The following is a 25,000-nucleotide window of genomic DNA, read 5'->3' on the forward strand; positions in this document are numbered from 1 at the left end:
TTAGTAAGCCCCCCCTCCCAGTACACTAGTACAGACCCCCCAGTAAGCCCTCCAACCTAGTACAGACCCCTTAGTAAGCCCCCCTCCCAGTGCAGACCCCTCAGTAAGCCCTCCCACCTAGTACAGACTGTACTAGGTGGGAGGGCTTACTGAGGGGTCTACACTGGGAGGGGGGCTTACTAAGGGGTCTGTACTGGGTGGGAGGGCTTACTGGGGGGTCTGTACTGGGAGGGGGGCTTACTAAGTGGTCTGTACTGTACAAACCACTTAGTAAGCCCCCCTTCCAGTGCAGACCCCCCAGTAAGCCCTCCCACCTAGTACAGACCATTACAAGCCGGTGTAGCGCCGCAAATGTGACATGTCTAAGTAGCTGGGTGATCGGGGGAGGATGGCGAATGTGTGTTGTGGCAGAAGCTGTGGCAGTACAGGGAGTACAGGGGTGCTGGAGACGGTCAGCGCTCACCTCTTGTCTCTGACGGAGCCCGGCGGGGGAATTTCACCCGGCCGGCAATGCTTCAAGCGGCGCGGCGGCCGGCCGGGGGCGTGTGACGTCATGTGTTGACGCGTCGACGCATTTTCTGCACGTCGACGATTTTTTGTAGTCGACGAGTCGTGGCAGCCCTAATTATATATATATATATATATATTTTTTAAATCCTACCGGTAGAGCCTTCTTGAATATGTCTTTATATGTGGTCAACAAATCCCTGCACAGTGTGCTGTCAGTCTGATTGGTTCCAGGCTCTGGGGGAAGGGGTAGCTTTTTAGAAAGCTTGCAGGAGGATGAAGAACCTTGGGAGTGTCCCAGATGTCCTTGGGTAGCCCAGTAAGCAGACAGATGACACAGGCAGCTGCAGTGGTGAATACTGGTGTGAGGCTTGGTTCACATCTTGGGAACGCACGCAAAATCGTATGCTTTCCCAACACGCACAAGGTAGCTATTATTCCATATTGGCACCCCATGTATCAGCAATAGCAGGCATTTTCAAGCACGCCAAATCGGCACCATGCGGTTTGGTGCAACACAGTTTTTTGCGGATAGGACAGCCCATCGATATGAAATTCCAGGGAAAGAAAGGAGATGGGGAGGAAAGGGCTAGACATCCTCCAGACTGGAAATGAGGCGGCGCTCTATCAGACTTGCTGCAGCTTGTAATGCACATTGTGAGAAGCTTAGAGTGTGCAGTTAAATCAGAGTAAGTAATTTCAGTACAGGAGAGGAAACTAAACAACTGGGCGAGACTGAAGGGAAGGCTGGAGTTCTACTTTAAATACTTGAACATGCTTTTGGCTATATGTACTGAATCACATATGCTGCTAATCCAGCAATAGTAGTAGCTGAGCATCTGCATTTGGATAATGCACACAGCTAACAGTCCGCTCTCTGAAGCCTTGTTTGTATCGATGGAAATTCTGCCATGGCATTTCCAATCTCTTGTTCTCCTCGGACGGAGTTCCTCAATGTTCTGAAATGTCATGTAACTTGAACAGCGCTCACTGATAAGTGTCCGCCGCTCCACTGAAATGTCAGGCCCGTCAATGTCATCCAAGGCCACTTAACCTTTCCAGTCTTCTCAAATACAATCCCATCCCTGACAGTGGGAGACCCAAAAGAAATCGGGGAAATCAGGGTGGCTTTCTGTTACCAGTGGACAAATAAAAGGGACGTCTTACTTTTCCCCATTAACCTTTATTAGTTTTAGGTATACTGATCTCCAGGACAAAACTTGGCTTGTTGGCTTGAAATTTGGCTGCAGATCCAATATTCAAGTGCAATTCATTTCAATGGATCCTGTCTGGGTAGAAGTATGGGAATCTCCATCTCTGACTTTGTTATGAAAGCCAAACTCCAGATAAATAAGGTATCCCTTGTGATGGGGCTGTGTCTGCACTGCAAAGGTTATTTGCTCTTTTATGTCTAGTGCAGGGGTCTCCAAACTTTCTCAGCAAATGGCCACTTTACTGTCCTTCATACTTAAGGGGGGGGGGCCCAGACTGAGGCCAGTGGGAGAAGAAAGTGAACAGGCATTAGTGGGAGTAAACAATACCCCATCATTGGTAATAGTGGGAGTAATAGTGACCCATCATTGGTGTTAGGGGGAGTAATAGTGCCCCATCATTGGTAATAGTGGGAGTAATAGTGACCCATCATTGGTGTTAGGGGGAGTAATAGTGCCCCATCATTGGTAATAGTGGGAGTAATAGTGACCCATCATTGGTGTTAGGGGGAGTAAGAGTACCCAATCATTGGTAATAGGGGGAGTAATAGTGACCCATCATTGGTATTAGGGGGAGTAAGAGTACCCAATCATTGGTATTAGGGGGAGTAATAGTGACCTATCATTGGTATTAGGGGGAGTAATAGTACTCCATCATTGGTATTAGGGGGAGTAATAGTGCCCCATCATTGGTATTAGGGGGAGTAATAGTGCCCCTTCATTGGTAATAGTGGGAGTAATAGTGACCCATCATTGGTGTTAGGGGGAGTAATAGTGCCCCATCATTGGTGTTAGGGGGAGTAATAGTGCCCCATCATTGGTGTTAGGGGGAGTAATAGTGCCCCATCATTGGTAATAGTGGGAGTAATAGTGACCCATCATTGATAATAGTGGGAGTAATAGTGACCCATCATTGATGTTAGGGGGAGTAATAGTGCCCCATCATTGGTAATAGTGGGAGTAATAGTGACCCATCATTGGTATTAGGGGGAGTAATAGTGCCCCATCATTGGTATTAGGGGGAGTAAGAGTACCCAATCATTGGTATTAGGGGGAGTAATAGTGCCTTATCATTGGTATTAGGGGGAGTAATAGTGCCCCATCATTGGTAATAGTGGGAGTAATAGTGCCCCATCATTGATAATAGGGGGAGTAATAGTGCCCCATCATTGGTATTAGGGGGGAGTAATAGTACTCCATCATTGGTATTAGGGGGAGTAATAGTACCCAATCATTGGTATTGGGGGGAGTAATAGTACTCCATCATTGGTATTAGGGGGGAGTAATAGTGCCCCATCATTGGTATTAGGGGGAGTAATAGTGACCTATCATTGGTATTAGGGGGAGTAATAGTGCCCCATCATTGGTATTAGGGGGAGTAATAGTACTCCATCATTGGTATTAGGGGGAGTAATAGTGCCCCATCATTGGTATTAGGGGGAGTAATAGTGCCCCATCATTGGTATTAAGAGAAGGAATAGTGCCCCTTCGTGGTTTCCATGGGAGGAATAGTGCCCCATCATTTGAATTAAGGGGAGGACTAGTACCCCTTTGTTGGTGTCTGGGAGACATAGTATCCCACCATTTGTATTAAAGCAGTGGTTCTCAACTCCAGTCCTTGGGGCACACCAACAGGAGTAATAGTAACCCATCATTGGTGTTAGGGGGAGTAATAGTGCCCCATCATTGGTGTTAGGGGGAGTAATAGTGCCCCATCATTGGTAATAGTGGGAGTAATAGTGACCCATCATTGGTGTTAGGGCGAGTAATAGTGCCCCATCATTGGTAATAGTGGGAGTAATAGTGCCCCATCATTGATAATAGGGGGAGTAATAGTGCCCCATCATTGGTATTAGGGGGGAGTAATAGTACTCCATCATTGGTATTAGGGGGAGTAAGAGTACCCAATCATTGGTATTGGGGGGAGTAATAGTACTCCATCATTGGTATTAGGGGGGAGTAATAGTGCCCCATCATTGGTATTAGGGGGAGTAATAGTGACCTATCATTGGTATTAGGGGGAGTAATAGTGCCCCATCATTGGTATTAGGGGGAGTAATAGTACTCCATCATTGGTATTAGGGGGAGTAATAGTGCCCTATCATTGGTATTAGGGGGAGTAATAGTGCCCTATCATTGGTATTAGGGGGAGTAATAGTGCCCTATCATTGGTATTAGGGGGAGTAATAGTGCCCTATCATTGGTATTAGGGGGAGTAATAGTACTCCATCATTGGTAATAGTGGGAGTAATAGTGCCCCATCATTGATAATAGGGGGAGGAATAGTGCCCCATCATTGGTATTAGGGGGGAGTAATAGTGCCCCATCATTGGTATTAGGGGGAGTAATAGTGACCTATCATTGGTATTAGGGGGAGTAATAGTGCCCCATCATTGGTATTAGGGGGAGTAATAGTACTCCATCATTGGTATTAGGGGGAGTAATAGTACTCCATCATTGGTATTAGGGGGAGTAATAGTGCCCTATCATTGGTATTAGGGGGAGTAATAGTGCCCTATCATTGGTATTAGGGGGAGTAATAGTGCCCTATCATTGGTATTAGGGGGAGTAATAGTGCCCTATCATTGGTATTAGGGGGAGTAATAGTACTCCATCATTGGTAATAGTGGGAGTAATAGTGCCCCATCATTGATAATAGGGGGAGGAATAGTGCCCCATCATTGGTATTAGGGGGGAGAAATAGTGCCCCATCATTGGTATTAGGGGGAGTAATAGTGACCTATCATTGGTATTAGGGGGAGTAATAGTGCCCCATCATTGGTATTAGGGGGAGTAATAGTACTCCATCATTGGTATTAGGGGGAGTAATAGTGCCCTATCATTGGTATTAGGGGGAGTAATAGTGCCCCATCATTGGTAATAGTGGGAGTAATAGTGCCCCATCATTGATAATAGGGGGAGTAATAGTGCCCCATCATTGGTATTAGGGGGGAGTAATAGTACTCCATCATTGGTATTAGGGGGAGTAAGAGTACCCAATCATTGGTATTAGGGGGAGTAATAGTACTCCATCATTGGTATTAGGGGGAGTAATAGTGCCCCATCATTGGTAATAGTGGGAGTAATAGTGCCCCATCATTGATAATAGGGGGAGTAATAGTGCCCCATCATTGGTATTAGGGGGGAGTAATAGTGCCCCATCATTGGTAATAGTGGGAGTAATAGTGACCCATCATTGGTATTAAGAGAAGGAATAGTGCCCCTTCGTGGTTTCCATGGGAGGAATAGTGCCCCTTCGTGGTTTCCATGGGAGGAATAGTGCCCCTTCGTGGTTTCCATGGGAGGAATAGTGCCCCATCGTGGTTTCCATGGGAGGAATAGTGCCCCATCATTTGAATTAAGGGGAGGAATAGTACCCCTTTGTTGGTGTCTGGGAGACATAGTATCCCACCATTTGTATTAAGGCAGTGGTTCTCAACTCCAGTCCTCGGGGCACACCAACAGGCCAGATTTTAGTATTACCTTGGAGAGATGCAGACTAGAGTACTGCAATCACTGAGCAGCAAATTGTATCAACTGTGATGTATTTCAGTTATCTTACAAACCTGGCCTGTTAGTGGCTCCCAAAGGCTCCCAAAGCTGAACATACATATTACAACGAATGTACAGTTTTTTTTTTCTTTCTTTGGATTTCCCTAAACTGTATACCAGGGATCTCCAAACTACGGCCCTCCAGCTGTTGCGGAACTACACATCCCATGAGGCATTGTAAAACTCTGACATTCACGGACATGACTAGGCATGATGGGAATTGTAGTTCCTGAACAACTGGAGGGCCATAGTTTGGAGACCTCTGCTGTATACCACGAGGACCTACCTGAGAAACCCTTTTATCTTGCATCCAATCCGGCAGGTTTTGCACTATATGGTTGTCGGCTGTTCTAAATGAGATTGTACCAACTTCTTTATGTTCAACATAAATATTACAATCTGATACAAAGGTTTTACAACCAAGCTGTTAAGGTGTGGCCAGTTTAAGGCACAAGTCTAAGGATCTCGTCCTCCAGGGCTGATGATGATGTATTCCCGTATTGTTGTTGATCTTCTTTTTCACCTACTTTGCTGGAGATCACTTCCATCTTTAGTCACTCGGCCTTCCCTAATAACAAGAACAACGTCATTGTTCCTGAAACTATTTGGCACAGAGAGAAGCTACATTTTTACATTTCGTTGAACTCGCCTGCTTTCATTGCTGGTTTGATTATGAAAATAATTATGGAAATGCCAGCATGTAATGTAAGCCTCGGGGAAAAAAAGCTTAATTTTTTTTATAAACTCTCTTGTGCAGATTTTGGCATGAACCAATATACTAATCTTGTGAAATTAGTTTAAAGGCACACTCCAGACAAAACTAAAAGTGAAGCCTTATGCCCCGTACACACGCATCGATAGTTGGCCGTGAATTTTCGGCCAACGTCCAATCGGCCGATTGTCGGCTTGTTAGTATGATGCTTTCGACAACCGACTCCGACTTTTCGGCCGAATAAAATCTGGTGTGCATGCTATAAAATTTTTGTTGGCCGTCAACACAACGGCCGATTTTCCGTCAGTCAGTACAGATTTCGGCAGACAAAAATCTGATGAGCAAGACTGGGCATGCTCAGAGAAGAAAAAACACACGGAAAGTTAACCAGCACATGACATCACTTCTGAAGTTGGTTTTTGTTGGCTGAGAAAATTTGTGTGCAGTCTAGAACACATTTCAACCAACACAACAACACTGGACAAAAGACGGCCGATCGGTCGGCCGATAATCGTTGCGTGTGTACGAGGGCTTTAGGTGGACCATCAGAGCTTTTCCCTAGGCTGTTGGTTGATGAAAGGCCTATTCATGTTAATGCTATGAAAGGTGGACCATCAGGGCTTTTCCTCCGGCTGTCTACTTTTCTCCTACGAAAGGGGGGCCATCATCAGGGTGTTTCCCATAACTGTTGGATAATCAAAGCCTTGTCCACTTTTTCGCTATGAAAGGTGGATGATCGGAGCTTTACCTTGGGCTACTGGGTGATCAAAGCATTGTCTACGTTTCTCCTCTGTAAGGTGGACCATCGGGGCTTTTCCCTAGGCTGTTGGTTGATTGAACCTAGAGCACATTTCAACCAACAAAACAACACTGGACAAAAGACGGCCGATCGGTCGGCCTATAATCGTTGCGTGTGTACGAGGCATTACAATGCAAACAGAGAACACAGTTTATCTGGAGAAGGCTTTTTCGGCCAACCATTGTTGTGTTGCACCGATCCAATCTCATTACTTGTTGTCTGGTCATCCAAGAACCTCTTCAACTGGACTGCTGTTCCTAGACTCCCCTTCTGCAGACTTCTTGCTGTCTTTCACCGACTAAAAGCTTGGGTCAGTGAAACTACTTTATTACAGCCAACAATTAAATTCAAAGCTGCCTTGGAAATGTGAAAATTATTCCCGATAGGGCTAACTCATCATGCCATGCAGTAAATCTACATCCCCACAAACCATGCAACCTTTCTCTGCCTGCTCTAAGTGTACCAAGGCTTGGGTCTAAGATAGTACCCGTATTTTCCGGCGTATAAGACGACTGGGCGTATAAGACGACCCCCTAATTTTCAAGTTAAAACATAGGTTTTCGGCTAAACTCGCTGATAAGACTACCTCCCTTCCGAAGCAAGGCAACACCATTGAAAAACATCCGATTTCTCATAGATCTCCAAGGTACCCCAAGTACTGTAATACATGTAATCCCTAAGTATCCCTAAGTAAATCCCTACATGTGTACCCTAAGTATAAGTATTACCAGTAGATGTAATCTCAAGACGCTGGCTGTGTGGGAATCCTGTACCGGTATACCGTGTGTACCGTAGCTTCGGCTACATACAGTATGCCGCGCTGAGCCAATCACGGAGAGCGATGTATTCTATTATTGAATGCAAAGCCTGCTCGGATTGGCAGAGTTAGAGAGGCGGGCTGATGTTACTCCGCCAATCCGAGCAAGCTTTGCATTCAATAATGCCGAAGCTACGGTACATACGATGTTCCGGTACAGGATTCCCACACAGCCAGCGTCTTGAGAGATTACATCTACCGGTAATACTTATACGCCGAGTATAATATCTCCAAGGTAACCTAAGTATAAGACTCCCATTTTTGGAGGATTTTTTTTGAGGTTCAAAAGTAGTCTTATACGCCAGAAAATACAGTACTTTAGACTACATGTACCCACGCACACCCATGGATATGTGCTCATGAGAGTATACTCCTTCACATGTAGTAAAAGTAGGGGAATCCAGGCACATACATACCCAACTTTCGATTTTTTTTTTTTTTTTTTTTTTTTGCCAGTTTGTTGACCGGTTTATGACAAACTATAGTTGCCAACTGGGCCAGAAAACTTTGTAGCTCCCAAAAGAGAAAAACAAATCCAGTGAAGGGTTTTTTAGGTACTATTGGCCATGTAGGGTACCTTGGATGTGGATACACCTCCCAATTATTGAGTTCAAGTGTTTCCAGTAAAGGGTCCTGATAATGCTGTGGCAATTTACCCCACAAATCCTTAAACTTTCTAAACCAAGGGCCAGATTACTGTCCTGAAGATCTTGGGGGAAGGGGGCCGGATTGTGGCCAGTGAAAGAAGGCATGAACAGTGCCTGGTCTCCGTGATTAAGCGATGGTAAAAAATGCCCAATGGTCAGTGGAAGTAAAAAAATGGCTTGGGGCTCATTTACACTTGCTTCGACTTTAACACACATTAAAACACCTAACTTCTTCTACAAGCTTTTTTGATGCTTCATGATTGAAGCTTTAATGAAGCTTGGCAAATGCTGTGTGTGTGTGTGTGTGTGTGTGTGTGTGTGTTGATTTTCTATTTTTTTTTTAAAGGAGCCCACCCTTGCTCAGTAATACCCCACTCAGCAGATCCCCAGCTCATTAGTACCCCTGTTCAGCAGACCCCCACCTTATTGGTACCCTCATTCAGCAAATCCCCCACCCTATTTGTACCCTCGTTCAGCAGATCCCCACCTTATTGGTACCCTCATTCAGCAGATCCCCACTTTATTGGTACCCTTGTTCAGCAGATCCCCACCTTATTGGTACCCTCATTCAGCAGATCCTCCACCTTATTGGTACACGTGTTCAGCAGATCCCCAACTTATTGGTACCCTCATTCAGCAGATCCCCACCTTATTGGTATCCTCGTTCAGCAGATCCCCACCTTTATTGGTATCCTCATTCAGCAGATCCCCACCTTTATTTCATATCCTCGTTCAGCAGATCCCCACCTTATTGGTACCCTCGTTCCGCAGATATCCATCTTATTGGTACCCTCGTGACGCAGATATCCACCTTATTGGTATCCTTGTTCAGCAGACTTCCACCTTATTGGTACCCTCGTTCTGCAGACCTCCACCTTATTGGTACCCTCGTTCAGCAGACCTCCACCTTATTGGTACCCTCGTTCAGCAGATATCAACCTTATTGGTACCCTCGTTCAGCAGATATCAACCTTATCGGTACCCTCTTTCAGCAGATCCCCACCTTATTAGTACCCCCAGCTTTGCTGATCCCCCTGCTCAGTAGTAAGCCCCAGCTCTGCTGATCCCTGGTCCTGTTAACCCGCTGTATGGTTTTGGCCACTGTGCTGCAGCTCAGTTTCAGGGTCCTGGCAATCTTCTTATAGCCTAGGCCATCTAAATGTAGAGCGACAATTCTTTTTTTCAGATCCTCAGAGAGTTCTTTGCCATGAGGTGCCATGTTGAACTTCCAGTGACCAGTATGAGAGAGTGAGAGCGATAAACCCAAATTTAGCACACCTGCTCCCCATTCACACCTGAAACCTTGTAACACTAACGGGTCACATGAAACCGGGGAGGGAAAATGGCTAATTGGGCCCAATTTGGACATTTTCACTTAGGGGTGTACTCATTTTTGTTGCCAGCGGTTTAGACATTAATGGCTGTGTGTTGAGTTATTTTGAGAGGACAGCAAATTTACACTGTAAGCCCCCGTTCACACTAAGGCCACCTGTGAGGCCCTCGGAGGTCGTCTGGGGAAGTCGGATCGCCCCTATGTGAACGGAGCCTTATACAAGCTGTACACTCACTACTTTACATTGTAGCAAAGTGTCTTTTCTTCAGTGTTGTCACATGAAAAGGTATAATAAAATATTTACAAAAATGTGAGGGGTGTACTCACTTTTGTGAGATAATAAATGTGTCTGACCTGTCTTCCTTTTTTTTCCTCAAATTTCCTTTTAAATATTTCTAGTAAGCACTTGCATAACCTAATAACTGCTAGCGTTCCCTAAATCTGTGGTCCCTCCTAGGAAGGCTAGCAAAGGGCTCTCTGTGGACATCAAAATGAGATCTAGAAGTATTGCAGGTTGGACAAGGGAATGGCGATGTTTTACACAGCATTGCGGACTGAAGATCTGCAACCTTTTGCATGATGGGATATGGATAGGAATCGATGCATGGCTTCTATAGGTAGAAATGCATACAGCAAAGGAGCTATGGGAAGAGGAGAAGGCTAGGTCAGCATATTTAAAAGCACATGTTTCAATGTTTGTCTGAATCACATTTTAAAGCTGCAATTACGTGGGAGAAGTCTGCCTGGATCTGGAACACGTTGTGCTAGAGCTTTCATCTCTGTAACCAACACTGCCATTTTCTGCACAACTGGCAATGCTTTTCTACAGTGACGATGTTCTAACGATAATCTACAGCAGGTCACAGTATTGCTGAAGTGCTAGATATATTACACGACCATCAAAAAACCCTTCTTAAATGGATTTCTGTAGAAAAATAGAAGCCCCTACAGTTGACTTGTATTTGAAAGGTGTCAGCCTTGGAGATGTTGTTGTCTTTCTTAATACAAAGTGTGGGGGGGGGGATTCACTAAAACTGGGGAACTCAGAGGCTGGTGCAGCTGTGCATGGTAGCCAATCCGCTTCTAACTTCAGTTTGTTCAGGTAATGCCGACCGCAATTTGTATATATTTGTTGCAGATTGTAAATGGTTTACCGGGGTTATGGCTATCCGAGTATCCGCCCCATTATTTTTTTCAGCTGACGGCTGTAACACTTTCAGAGGCGACGGGAGGGGACGTCCCCCACCCCCCTTGCCCTTCTCTCCCCTCCCTTGCCCTTCTCTCCCCTCCCTTGCCCTTCTCTCCCCTCCCTTGCCCTTCTCTCTCCCTCCTTGCTCTTCTCTCTCTCTCTCCCTCCTTGCTCTTCTCTCTCTCCCTCCTTGCTCTTCTCTCTCCTCCCTCCTTGCTCTTCTCTCTCCTCCCTCCTTGCTCTTCTCTCTCTCCCTCCTTGCTCTTCTCTCTCCTCCCTCCTTGCTCTTCTCTCTCCTCCCTCCTTGCTCTTCTCTCTCCTCCCTCCTTGCTCTTCTCTCTCCTCCCTCCTTGCTCTTCTCTCTCCTCCCTCCTTGCTCTTCTCTCTCCTCCCTCCTTGCTCTTCTCTCTCCTCCCTCCTTGCTCTTCTCTCTCCTCCCTCCTTGCTCTTCTCTCTCCTCCCTCCTTGCTCTTCTCTCTCCTCCCTCCTTGCTCTTCTCTCTCCTCCCTCCTTGCTCTTCTCTCTCCTCCCTCCTTGCTCTTCTCTCTCCTCCCTCCTTGCTCTTCTCTCTCCTCCCTCCTTGCTCTTCTCTCTCCTCCCTCCTTGCTCTTCTCTCTCCCCCCCTCCTTGCTCTTCTCTCTTCCCCCTCCTTGCTCTTCTCTCTCCCCCCTCCTTGCTCTTCTCTTCTCCCCCCCCTTTTCCCTTCTCCCCCCTTATCTTCTTGCCCCCCCCCCTACCCCTGCTCGCTGTTGTTTCTTGGGCTTACCATTTTCACCGGCACACCCGAGAAACAATCCGATGGTGCAGCTGCCTGGTCACAGATGCAAAGGGAAACTACATTGTTTCTAATCGCTTCTATGGCCTTGAGGACTGGTGGTCAGGAATTTTCTGTAGCAACTTGAGGAGAAATTAAAGGCTTGGTTGTTCGAATTTCGAAATCAATGGTGATGCCATCGGATCACAAAAGCACTAAATTTCTGATTTTTGAAAGAAAATTTGTTTATAATTTGAGCGATGTATGGCCTGCATAAGTCGCTATGGTCCAAAAGGGTCGTCAATTTTACCCTATTAACTATTAGAAAATACAGCAAATGCTCCCGAAAAATTTTCTTGAACAAAATTTTACTGGTGTATGGCCAGCTTAAGGAAGCAACAGTAGAGATGAGCAAAATATTGATTGACCGTCTCTGAATGAACTTTGGAGGTTTGATTAGGGCTGCTGTTGTTAGCCTGCCTTCAACAAAGCAGATAGAATGGGGAGAGGAGGAAGGAGGGAGCAGGTGCTCCAATGTACAATTAAAGAGATTTACTTTAAAGCTCCGTACACACGCGTCGAAAATCGGCAGGGAATTGTCGTCCGACGACCGATCGGCCGATTTTTTGGCTTGTTAGTATGATGCTTCCGACAACCGACTCCGACTTTTCGGCCGAAAAAAATCTGGTGTGCAGGCTATAAAATTTTTGTCCGCCGTCAAAACATGGCCGATTTTCGTGCAGTCAGTACAGATTTCGACAGGGAAAAATCTAATGAGCAAGACTGGGCATGATCAGAGAAGAAAGAACACAAAGAAAGCAATCCAACACATGACATCACTTCTGAAGTAGAATTTTGTTCGGCGAGAAAATTCGTGTGCAGTCTAGGCACATTCCAACCAACAAAACACAACTCTGAATAAAAGACGGACGATTGGTCGGCCGATAATCGTTGCGTGTGTACTAGGCTTTAGTGTGCTTGCTGTAGACTTTGAAAGGAATTTTAATAAATGATTAGAAGAAATCTGTAGGACCACAAAGGAGGCACATCATCGGGCCCACTAGCAGTGTACCAGGGAGACTGCTGCCTACCTGAAACTTTTTCTGCAGCTCTCTTAGAACTGATTCTTTCAGTTTAGTACCAGCATTGTAAACCGTGTCGGACAATGGCTGTTAATCTGTAGTTCGGAGGGAAGTCACATGATTTGGCAGCCGTCGCCATTATATTAATAAACAGGACAATAGAGGAAGTTGTTGATTCCCGTATTCTTGTTTAATGTGTCCAGATAGTGACATCCTGACTCCTGAAATACTTACCACTATATTAAAAGAAGGAAGCGAATTGTCCTTTAATGATAAGACTTGGAGATAGTCCACAGTTTTTGGCCCACTTCAGGTTGACGTAACATATTGCTGGTAGCCCATCCCTTTTTTTTTTTTATTACATAAAGCGCATGGTATCTGCTGGATTGAGTCATCTACTTATAATTCTTGAGGATTTCATTGGTGAAATCTCCATGGCATTCGTTCAGCTTACCTTGGAAAAGGTCTGGGGCTCCCGCGCTCATCCAGGGATTTGCGTTTCATTCCTTTCCTTTGCATTCTTGGTTTGATGAGGAGAATACAAGGAACTAATTAAAAAAATTAGGTTATCTCCGAGAGGTAAGGCTACACTATTAAAACTATTTCAAACTGTGATTTATCTTCTTTACTGTGTATGTATGTATGTATGTATGTATGTATATATATATATATATATATATATATATATATATATATATATATATATATATATATATATATATATATATATATATATAATATATACACACACACACATCTCGAAGGGTGGGAGAGGAGGGTAGGTATTAACTGTCATCAGTGTAGGGAAAACTAATTGTTGTGGACTAGGCACCGAACAGTATTTCTTATAGCAAATTTTAAGGCAAATGGCTAAATACATAAAATCAAGGGTTTTATTTTTCAAAGGATTTTGGAAACTGCTCCTTTCATGTACTAAATTTGCTTATTCTTATTTTACTTGCACACTGTGAGCTTCTCATAATGTGCTTTAGAAGCTGCATCAAGTCATATAAAGCCTGCTTTGTTTCCTGGCTGGAGAATGTTCAGGATCATCTACCCTGGTGGTCTCCAAACTGCGGCTTTGCTTTTTTCTTACTTTTGGGGCAATATTCCTTCCACTGACACCAGCAATGGGGCATCTTTCTTCCTATTGATATAAACAATTAGGTACCATCTCCCCCCCCCCCCCCACTACTGATACCAGTGATGGGGCACTATTCCTCCCACTGTTACCAATGATGGAACACTATTCCTCCAACTGATATCCATGACGGGGAACTATTCCCCCCACTTATACTAATGTTGGGGCACTATTCCTCCCAGTGATGCCAATGATGGGGCACTATTCCCCCCCCCCCCCACTTATACCAATGTTGGGGCACTATTCTTCCCACTGATACCAATGATGGGGCACTATTACTCCCACTGACACCAATGATGGGACACTATTCCTCCCACTGATACCAAGGATGGGACACTATTCCTCCAATCGTTACCAATGATGGAACACTATTCCTCCTACTGATATCAATGAGGAACTATTCCCCCCACTTATACCAATGATGGGGCACTATTCCTCCCCCTGATCCCAATGATGGGGCACTATTCCTCCCACTGATCCCAATGATGGGGCACTATTCCTCCCACTGACACCAATGATAGGGCACTATTCCTCCTACTGACACCAATGATAGGGCACTTTTCCTCCCACTGATACCAATGATAGGGCACTATTCCTCCTACTGACACCAATGATAGGGCACTATTCCTCCTACTGACACCAATGATAGGGCACTATTCCTCCCACTGACACCAATGATAGGGCACTATTTCTCCCACTGACACCAATGATAGGGCATTATTCCTCCCACTGATACCAATGATAGGGCACTATTCCTCCCACTTATACCAATGATGGAGCACTATTCCTCCCATTGACACCAATGATGGAGCACTATTCATCTCACAGATACCAATGAATGGAGTACTATTCCTCCCATTTATACCAATGATAGGGCACTATTCCTCCCATTTATACCAATGATAGGGCACTATTCATCTCACAGATACCAATGATAGAGTACTATTCCTCCCATTGACACCAATGATAGGGCACTATTCCTCTTACTGATACCAATGATAGGGCACTATTCCTCCCACTTATATCAATGATGGGGCACTATTTCTCCTTCTACTGACCACAATCATTATGTAATTTTCTTACTTCCACTGACGCATTTTCTACTTCCACTGTCTACTCCGGCCTCCTACAGTCCGAAGGACTGTAAACTGGCGCTTTGTTTAGAAAGTGTGGAGACCCCTGATCTAGCCATTTCCTCCCTATTCTTACTATCTGTGGCCTGCCTAAGCACACTCAGTACTTTTTTCAAAATCCATTAGTGTGCTGATGGAGGTGGGAAAGGAGAAACCAGGGAAGGAAAAATATAAGATGAAACTTCAGCTCGAATATTTGGTGGATGGACCCTTCAACATTTGAATTAGTGAAAGCTCCCCTCTGTGGTTGATGTTTGAAAGATATGTGTTTTTCTGGTGAACGGGCTTGTCAGCGTTGTGTCCTCTGTGTATACGATTTGACTTTATCGCCCTTCCTCTAAGAATCGTCACAATACTTTAGTGCTTCCTGTGCACTGAGAGCGAGGAAAGAATACGGCATATAGAATTAGTCAGCTCTGAGTCAGGCTGTGTAGAATAGAAAGGATGGAGCTCACCTCGTCCTGGGTGGAAGTTAGTTGCTGCTTCTATTTTAGGAGGTTTTCTACATGCGTGTTCTGCGTCACCGCAATGTGCTCAGGAAGATGAAGCGATATGACGGCAATACGATCGGAGCAACGTGGTACCATCCTGGCTGCTACAAAGGATCAGCCTGCCCAATTGTTATATTTTAATTGTTGGTGGAGACTGAGTCATCTAATAGCTCCTGAGGACTCTAGCCATGAGATCTCCCGGTCATAGCTGAGGTGTTCCTACCCTTCCTGTAGTATTCTCAGCATTATAGAATAAATATCCAGAGAGGAGAGCAGTTACTCCTTCATAGTGGCTGAACAAGGTTCGTAAATCCAGGAGCTAGAGAGACCTCACCACTGGTGTCCCATCTGCAGCATCTACTTGTAAGTAAAATATCCATTTTACATGGACTGACATTTAAGATGAACTCCAGGCAAAGGTAAAACAACCCGGCCCCCCCAAAAAACTTGTTTGTCCACCACCCCAGCAGATGAAGTATATATTAATTTTTCTAGGAGATCCCATAACCTCTCTTTCCCCACCAGTTCCTTTTGACAACCAGTCCCTCCACCCTTCTTGCCAGGTTCCAGTCGGTCCTTTTATGGCTATCTTTGCCAAGGTCTTCATGTATAATGTACTGTATGAGTAGTGACCACCACTGATTGTACATGCTGACGTAGGAGTTGCCTGTCCTCCTACTGATGCTGAATAGGACCGAACCATTGGCTGTCACAGGACCATGGAGTAAGGGGAATAATACTCTCTGATGAACCATCCCCTAGAGCAGTGGTCCTCAACCCTGGCTTACAGGGCCCACTAACAGGCCAGGTATTTAGGTATTACCTTGGGGAGATGCAGACTAGAGTACTGCAATCTCCGAGCAGCAAATGATATCACCTGGGATGCTTTTCAGTTATCTTGAAAATCTGGCCTGTTAGTGGGCCCTGTAGGCCAGGGTTGAGGACCACTGCCCTAGAGTAGTGGGCCAGATGTGGCCCTTTGCTCCCCTTTATCCTGCCCTTGGGGTAATTTTCCTCCCACTGATGCAAGACATTATTCTTTCCACTAACACTAACAATGTGGCATAATTCCTGATGATATCAATAACGGGGCGCTATTCCTCCCATTGAAACCAATGATGGGGAACTATTTCTCGCACTGATACCAATGATGGGGCACCATTTCTCCCACTGGGGCACTATGTCTCCCACTGATACCAATGATTTGGCACTATTCCTCCCACTAACACCAATGATGACTAACACTGACAGCAATGATGGAGCACTATTTCTCCCACTGATACCAATGACGGGGCACTATTACTCCCACTTATACCAATGATGGTGCACTATTTCTCCCACTGATACCAATGATGGTGCACTATTTCTCCCACTTATACCAATGATGGTGCACTATTTCTCCCACTGACCGCAATGATGGGGCACTATTCCTCCCACTGACACTAATGATGGGGCACTATTCCTCTCACTGATACCAATGATTTGGCACTATTCCTCCCACTAACACCAATGATGACTAACACTGACAGCAATGATGGAGCACTATTTCTCCCACTGATACCAATGACGGGGCACTATTCCTCCCACTTATACCAATGATGGTGCACTATTTCTCCCACTGATACCAATGATGGTGCACTATTTCTCCCACTTATACCAATGATGGTGCACTATTTCTCCCACTGACCGCAATGATGGGGCACTATTCCTCCCACTGACACCAATGATGGGGCACTATTCCTCTCACTGACACTAATGATGACTCCCACTGACAGAAATGATGGGGCACTATTTCTCCCACTGACACTAATGATGACTCCCACTGACCGCAATGATGGGGCACTATTTCTCCCACTGATACCAATGATGGGGCGCTATTCTTCCCACTGATACAATGAGGGGGCACTATTCCTCCCATTGACACTAATGATGACTCCCACTGACAGCAATGATGACTCGTGATTCCTCCCACTGAGCCCTCATTCACATTGAATGCGGGTTTGAAATCTTGCGACTTCATCTGAAAACGCACGATTTCCAAGCCGAATGTCAGTGCGACTTCAGGTGAAACTTTGAAGACATCTGTGCGGCTTCATGCACAGATGTCTATGCAAGTCGCACATGAAATTGCCAAAAGTAGTGCAAGAACTACTTTTTCAAATTAACGTGGCACCATAAAAATTAGCATCGCACCGATTTGAATAGTGCCATAGCCGACAATAGGGTGTGACTTGTCTTGCGATTTGACCTGTCAAATCGCAGGACAAGTAGCTCCAATGTGAACGAAGGCTGACACCAATGATGGGACACTATTCTTCCCACTGATACCAATGATGGGACACTATTCCTCCCACTGATACCAATGATGGGACACTATTCCTCCCACTGATACCAATAAAGGGGCACTATTCCTTCCACTATTACCAAGGATGGGGTACTATTCTTCCCACTGGCACCAAGGAAGAGGCTTTATTCCTCCCACTGGCACCTAAGATGGGACACTATTCTCCCACTGATACCAGTGATGGTACACTATTCCTCCCACTGGCACCGAAGATGGGACACTATTCCTCCCACTGGCACCAAGGATGAGGCTTTATTCCTCCCACTGGCACCAATGATGGGGCACTGTTCCTCCCCCGAATACCAAAGAATCATTGTTTACTCCCACGAATGACAATTTATACTCCCAATGGGCACAGTCTGGCCCCCTTAAAGTCTAAAGGAAAGTAAACTGGGCCTTTGTTTAGAAAGTTTGGAGATCCCTGCCCTAGACTAAATGAGCTGTATATTATTTTTTGGGGAAATATGTTTTTACAATGCCCAAAGTTCCACATTACATTTTTTGTATATACCAAAGTTAATAAACTAATATTGATGGTAAAGTCAGGGTACCCTCTAGTTCTCTGGTGTCCAACGTTGACTTTGACACCTACTGTACAGCTGTCGGGGCCCTTGTAGACATTGGTCCAAGTAATTTTAGGGCCCTGTAGGGAGCACAAATATGGAAGCATTGCTGATAAAGTGGCTGAAATCGCAGTTATCCCTAGCGGCCTCATGTAAAGTGTCTTCAGTTTTATGATGGTCTTCTAAAACATGCCCCCTGTCTCCAACGACTATAGCATTTTCCAAAGTCTATGACTACCTATTGCAGCTCATTTGCACTCTTTGACTGTCTCTTGTTGCATGTCTGTAGTCTCTTGCTAATCTCTTGTTGTATTACATTTGCTAAATTTATTGTGCGACTCTTTGGTGATGTCAAGATCCTCCCTTGAGGCCTCTTATATCAAGAATGTTGACCACCATCGCTAGTATTTGGCCTTACAATCCAAGATCCTGGATCTGAAGGAAAAGTACCAAGTTTTATATAAAGGTCTTGACTTGTTTCCAAATTGAAACCAAGGCATGTCCCTTTCCAATGTTGAATGCCAAGGCATGTCCCTTTCCAATGTTGAAAGCCAAGGCATGTCCCTTTCCAATGTTGAATGCCAAGGCATGTCCCTTTCCAATGTTGAATGCCAAGGCATGTCCCTTTCCAATGTTGAATGTCAGAGACTGGTTCTTAATCTTGACACAGAGGGAAGTCAAAGTTAAGATTTTAGACTTGACCTAAGAGCTGGGGTCCTCCATCCAGACACAAATGGATACAAGTGTGGGTGGATGCCAAAGATATCATTTGAGGCCTCTAATGGCTTGTTTCCACTGAGCTTTCTGGTACGGTTCGGTTTGGTACGGTACGCTATTTATGCCGTTTCCATTATGAATGGTACCATAATTCCGAACCGTATCGTACCACTTTTTTGGTACCCTTTCGTTGGGGTACCAAGCACATTGGTACCGTACCAACAGGGTGGAGCTACACTCTGCAGAACTTTCATTGGTTGACAGAGAATCGTCTATCACAGCTTTCCTGCTACACCACGCCTATCATGAAAGGGTACTTTCCAAACCGTACCGTACCGTACTGAACCAAACCGTACCGTACCACTCAGTGGAAACGAGGCATTAGATCAAGAAAGTTGACTGCCACTGCTCTAGTGCCTGCAAGTACCTGGTACTTGCCTTCAGACCCAGGTTCTTTACCAAGTAATATAAAGGCCTCTACTTGTTTCCAAATTGAAACTAAGGCATGTCTCTTCTCAATGTTGAATGGCAGAAACTGGTTTTAAATCTTGATACGGAGTGAAGTCAAAACTCAAAATTTAGACTTGGACTAGGAGCTAGGGTTTCTCCATCCAGACACAAATGGATACAATTATGAGTGGATGCCAAGGGTCTCACTTGAGGCTCTTTTATATCAAGAATGTTGACCACCACTTCTCTAGCACCTGCGAAAACCTGTTGCTTGCCTTCAGGTCCAGGACCTTGGATTGTACATCCCCTCTCAATGTTGTTAAAAGGCAGAGATTGGCTCTAATTCTTGATATGGAGGGAAGTTTAAAGTTCTGAATATAGACTTGGCCTAGGACCCCAGGTCCTCTATCCAGACACAAATAGATACGAGTATGAGTGGAAGCGAGTTACTCCTATCTCGTCCGTTAGACGATTGGAGGCTTTTTGTTACATCTATACAATAAATGTATAATTGTACCTATTGATCCTGCCAGAAATCTTGTGATTATTATTATTAAGGATTTCTATAGTGCCAGCAGTTTACGCAGCGCTTTACAATATTAGAGGGAGACAGTACATATACAATACAATAAAATACAAGAGGATTAAGAGGGCCCTGCTCAGAAGAGCTTACAATCTAATGGATCCGATAACTTTTTGTGCTCTCTGCTTGTGCTGCACTCTAATCGAATGCATTGTTCCCAGCTATTTTTGTGGGATACGCCCCCCCCCCCCCCCCCATGTCATAGAGAAGAGAGGGGTTCTGTAGTCCTATAAGAGCCTGCAAAAAGAAGACTAATGCAGCCACTATATCTACAGACTGATAAGCTGCAATATACTGCATTGTTTGGTATTCGTTTTTGATAGTTTTGAAATTGTTAGCTTTGGGAGGAGTTAGAACCTTGTGTGTGTGTGTGTGTGTGTGTGTGTCACTGGGGCAGGAAATAATGGGAAATCGCCCTACCAGAGGTGCAGGTGGTAAAGGGTAACACTTTCGTGGGCCAAAAATATAGCATAGTGGAAAAAATAATATAGCGTATACAGTTGCAACACAAGTCCTATTGTAATTGAATGTAAATAAAAATTACTTTTTCTTTTAAATCGGCAGCCACTGTAATTTTTCTATAAAATGCATCATGGCAACGTGGAGGTGTTTTGTATACAGAACGCCCCCAAGAAATGTCCTTTCCTGCTTGTGTGATTGGCTCACTGATTTTCCCAGCAGTCTGGTTTTTGGCATCCCCTGCAACAAAAATGTAATTTTTGGTGAAAATCAAGTCTAAAGGGATGCATAGGGCAGACCCTGCCACTTTCCTCATTGGAGCCCTGCAAATGCAGCAGCTGTTTGTGTCCATGTGCAAACTGCATCTGTATGGGAGTGGTTTCATGTTTATCAAACAGCTATTTCTTCAGAATAACAAAAGGTCGGAATCTGCAAAAAAAAGTTTGTTAAAATCCCTGCAGTGTACAGAGATCACCCAGAGGGGAATGTTTTTTTTTTTTTTTTTCTGAACAAAAGGAGTTACCCTTGAATAGTTAGAACTTCTGTTGGAGTTTTTATTAATTATTAAACACTCCACTTTTACCAGTGTTTCCTGTCTCTGATACTGGTCACTAGAATGGGAAATGGGGGGGATCTCTCCCCAGCAGAGACACAGCAATACAATCCTGACACTGCTCCCACATGCAGACAGAAGCTTTTATCTTTTCCAGCGCTGACTTCAGACAGGATGAATGTAAACAAAGCCGTGTTTTCACTAATATGTTTTCCTTGTTATCGGAGATTGTAAATTTGTTTTTTTAACTGTGATCACAGGATACTTCATTGAAACCCATTCGTTCCACATTGCTGGCCAAAACTCTTGAGCATCAAATGCAGAATCTTATCTCTTTCCATTCCTCAATAAGATTTTTATTTATCTCACCCCCCCCCCCCGTCTTCTTTCCTTCATTTATCTCAGCCCTCCTATTTCTCACTACCCCTCTCTCCCATTTATCCTCCCAACTCCCATTTATCTCCCCCCCCCCCCACCTCCAACTCCGATTTATCTCACTACCCCTTTCTTGTGTATCTCACCCCCCCCCCCATTTTCTCTTCCATTTATCTCATTCACCCCCCACCTATCTCTCCCCCCCTTATTCTCGTATATCTTATCTCTCCCGTATCTTTCTCACATTTGTCCCAAACCCCCCCCCACCCACGCTTCCCATTCACTACCCTCTTTCTAATGTATCTCCCTCCTCCTTTTTTTTTTTTGTTGTTTTCTTTCTTTCACCCCACCCATTTATCTCACCCCGCCTCCCCACGTGTGCGTTCACATACACACCTTTTTCATGTATGTAACCCCCCATCTCTTTCCCATTTACCCCCCCCCCCTCCCATTTATCTCTCTCCCCCTCTCTTATGTATGTCACCCCCTCCACCTCCTGTTTAGCTCTCTCCCCCTCTCTAATGTTTGTCACATCCCCTATCACTCATATAGATCATCTCCCATTTCTCTCTCTCTGTGCATGAGATCGCTCTCTCTCTCCCCTTACCCTCCTCGTGCTCTCCCCTTACTTTGCGTGCTCTCTCTCTCCCCCCCTTACCCCCCCCTCTCTCTCTCCCCCCTTACTCCCCCTCTCTCTCTCTCCCCCCCTTACCCCCCTCTCTCTCTCCCCCCTCCCTTACCACCCCTCTCTCTCTCCCCCCCCTTACCCCCCTCTCTCTCTCCCCCCTTACCCCCCTCTCTCCCCCCCCCCCTTACCCCCCCTCTCTCTCTCCCCCCCCCTTACTCCCCCTCTCTCTCTCCCCCCTTACCCCCCTCTCTCTCTCCCCTTACTCCCCCTCTCTCTCTCCCCCCTTACTCCCCCTCTCTCTCTCCCCCCTTACTCCCCCTCTCTCTCTCCCCCCTTACCCCCCTCTCTCGCTCTCTCTCTCCCCTTACCCTCCTTGTGCTCTCTCCTTACTTTGCGTGCTCTCTTTCCCCCCCTTACCCCCCTCTCTCTCTCCCCCCCTTACCCCCCTCTCTCTCTCCCCCCTTACTCCCCCCCTCTCTCTCTCCCCCCTTACTCCCCCTCTCTCTCTCTCCCCCCCCTTACCCCCCTCTCTCTCTCTCCCCTTACCCCCCTCTCTCGCTCTCTCTCTCCCCTTACCCTCCTTGTGCTCTCTCCTTACTTTGCGTGCTCTCTCTCTCCCCCCCTTACCCCCCCCCCCCCCTCTCTCTCCCCCCTTACCCCCCCCTCTCTCTCTCCCCCCTTACCCCCCCTCTCTCTCCCCCCCCTTACCCCCCCTCTCTCTCCCCCCCCTTACCCCCCCTCTCTCTCTCCCCCCTTACTCCCCCTCTCTCCCCCCCTTACCCCCTCTCTCTCTCCCCCCTCCCTTACCCCCCCTCTCTCTCTCCCCCTCCCTTACCCCCCCTCTCTCTCTCCCCCTCCCTTACCCCCCTCTCTCTCTCCCCCCCTTACTCCCCCTCTCTCCCCCCCCTTACTCCCCCTCTCTCTCTCTCTCCCCCCTTACTCCCCCCCTCTCTCTCTCTCCCCCCTTACTCCCCCCCTCTCTCTCTCCCCCCCCTTACTCCCCCTCTCTCTCTCCCCCCTTACTCCCCCTCTCTCTCTCCCCCCTTACCCCCCCCCTCTCTCTCCCCTTACCCTCCTTGTGCTCTCTCCTTACTTTGCGCTCTCTCTCTCCCCCCTTTCCCCCCCTCTCTCCCCTTACCCCCCTCTCTCTCCCCTTACCCCCCCCCCTCTCTCTCTCTCTCTCCTTACCCTCTCTCTCTCTCCTTACCCCCCCCTCTCTCTCTCTCTCTCTCTCTCTCTCCTTACCCCCCCTCTCTCTCTCTCTCCCCCCTTACCCCCCTCTCTCTCCCCTTACCTCTCTCTCTCTCGCTCCACTTGACCCTCGCTCTCTGCCCTTGCCCCTCACTCTCTCCTCCCCCCTCTTTCCCCTTGCCCCTCGCTCTCTCTCCTCCCCCCTCTTTCCCCTTACCCCTCTCTCTCGCGCTCTCCCTCCCTCTCTGCCCTTGCCCCTCCATCTCCCTCCCTCCCCCCCTCTCTCCCTCCCCCCCTCTCTCCCTCCCCCCCTCTCTCCCTCCCCCCCTCTCTCCCTCCCCCCCTCTCTCCCTCCCCCCCTCTCTCCCTCCCCCCCTCTCTCCCTCCCCCCATCTTTCTTTCCCCTTCTCTCTTCTCTCTCTCTCTCCTTCTGTTGCTCTCTCTCTCCCCTATCCATCTACTTCCCCCCCCCCTTTTTCTTCTTCTCTTGTACTTCTTTATCTCTCTTTATCCCAGCAGTCTGTGTCTCTCCTTCCTCCTCATCTCTTTTTTTATTTGGAACTTTTTTCTTTCTTTCTTCTTTTATTTCCTCCCTCCTTCCCTCTGTAATTTATTGTTTCTATTTTTGCCTTGCAGATTAATCAGCCACTCGATGGGGAGTAACAGTGGATCACCTGTTGGTATCGCCTTCCCAACCTGCAAGAGCCACACAAAGAGTTTTACCACTTCTTCTATAGAAAGTATGAAACTGGTATTAACTGAATGGCAATTATGGATTTTTAACTCAAATTCACAGTAAACCATTAAGCCATATGTTTGTATTCGTACCAAATACCGTTCTCTCTCGCGCAAGTGTATTGACAACATCGTCGTGGCAAAACACCTACTTGAATGCAGTGGAATATAAGTATTAATTGCATGAGGAACGTGAAGAAAGCTGAACAAAAAAGAAGTCTTTATTTATCTTTGAAGAGATATAGTATTAATATTTATATAGAATCTAAGAATATATATATATATTTTTGTGGTGAAGATGGCCCCTCAGAATGCCGACTCGGAATCTATGCAAGTTCTGGACCTGCCTTTGACCAAGCTGAAGAAAGAGGAGACCAAAGAGACTGAAAGCAGGGATGAGACTATCAGCGAGAGCTCCATCGACCGTATCCCTATCCGTCTCTGGGTCATGAATGGGGCGGTGATGTTTGGTCGGGAGTTTTGCTACGCCATGGAGACAGCTTTGGTGACGCCGGTTCTATTGCAAATTGGTAAGAGGTTTTTTTTTTTAAAAGCGGGGAAAAAAAAAAGTCCCGTCTTTCATGACCTGTGCTTGTTTGCGAGTAATTTTGCTTAAAAACAGTGGTCAGCCCCACTAAATGAAGAAACTGCAACTGGCAATAGTCAACACAGAGAGTCAATAAGTTTCACTGGATGCATATGTGTGTGTATAATGTAAGACTTGCCATTGTATACTTAGCCATCAGTATAAAGATCATTAGAAGTAAATGTCTGGATTCCTTCCTGGGGTGTCACCAACAGTCCAAAGAGTTTATTCTTTCTTCAAGCTGAAGTTTAATGAACAGCACCTGGGCTGGAACTTGCCATTAGTGAAAAGTGTCCCGTGTGCTGATTGCTGTGTTAAGGCCCGTACACACGAGTGGAAATTCGGCTGGGAATTTTTCGTCCGACGACCGATCTGCCGATTTTCGGATTGTTAGTATGATGCTTCCGACAACCGACTCCGACTTTTCGGCCGAAAAAATCCTGGTGTG

General features: G+C 46.1%; 1 protein-coding gene across 2 annotated transcripts in view; it reads left to right on the plus strand.

Moving 5' to 3' along the window:
• The window catches only part of SLC45A4 (solute carrier family 45 member 4), a 151,072-nt gene that overhangs the window by 24,600 nt on the left and 101,472 nt on the right, over positions 1 to 25,000 (plus strand). The window contains exons 2-3 of one of the 2 annotated variants that reach the window (XM_082257404.1): positions 23,868 to 23,982; positions 24,265 to 24,496. In XM_082257404.1, coding sequence (XP_082113530.1) covers positions 23,884 to 23,982; positions 24,265 to 24,496 — 331 coding nt within the window. In that variant the 5' untranslated portion in view covers positions 23,868 to 23,883. Of the gene's footprint in view, positions 1 to 23,867; positions 23,983 to 24,052; positions 24,497 to 25,000 lie in introns of those variants that run through there. The other variant, XM_082257403.1, reaches the window with a different exon arrangement.

Source organism: Pelophylax lessonae, assembly GCF_965119305.1.
Source record: "Pelophylax lessonae genome assembly, chromosome: 5".
Taxonomy (NCBI): Eukaryota; Metazoa; Chordata; class Amphibia; order Anura; family Ranidae; genus Pelophylax; species Pelophylax lessonae.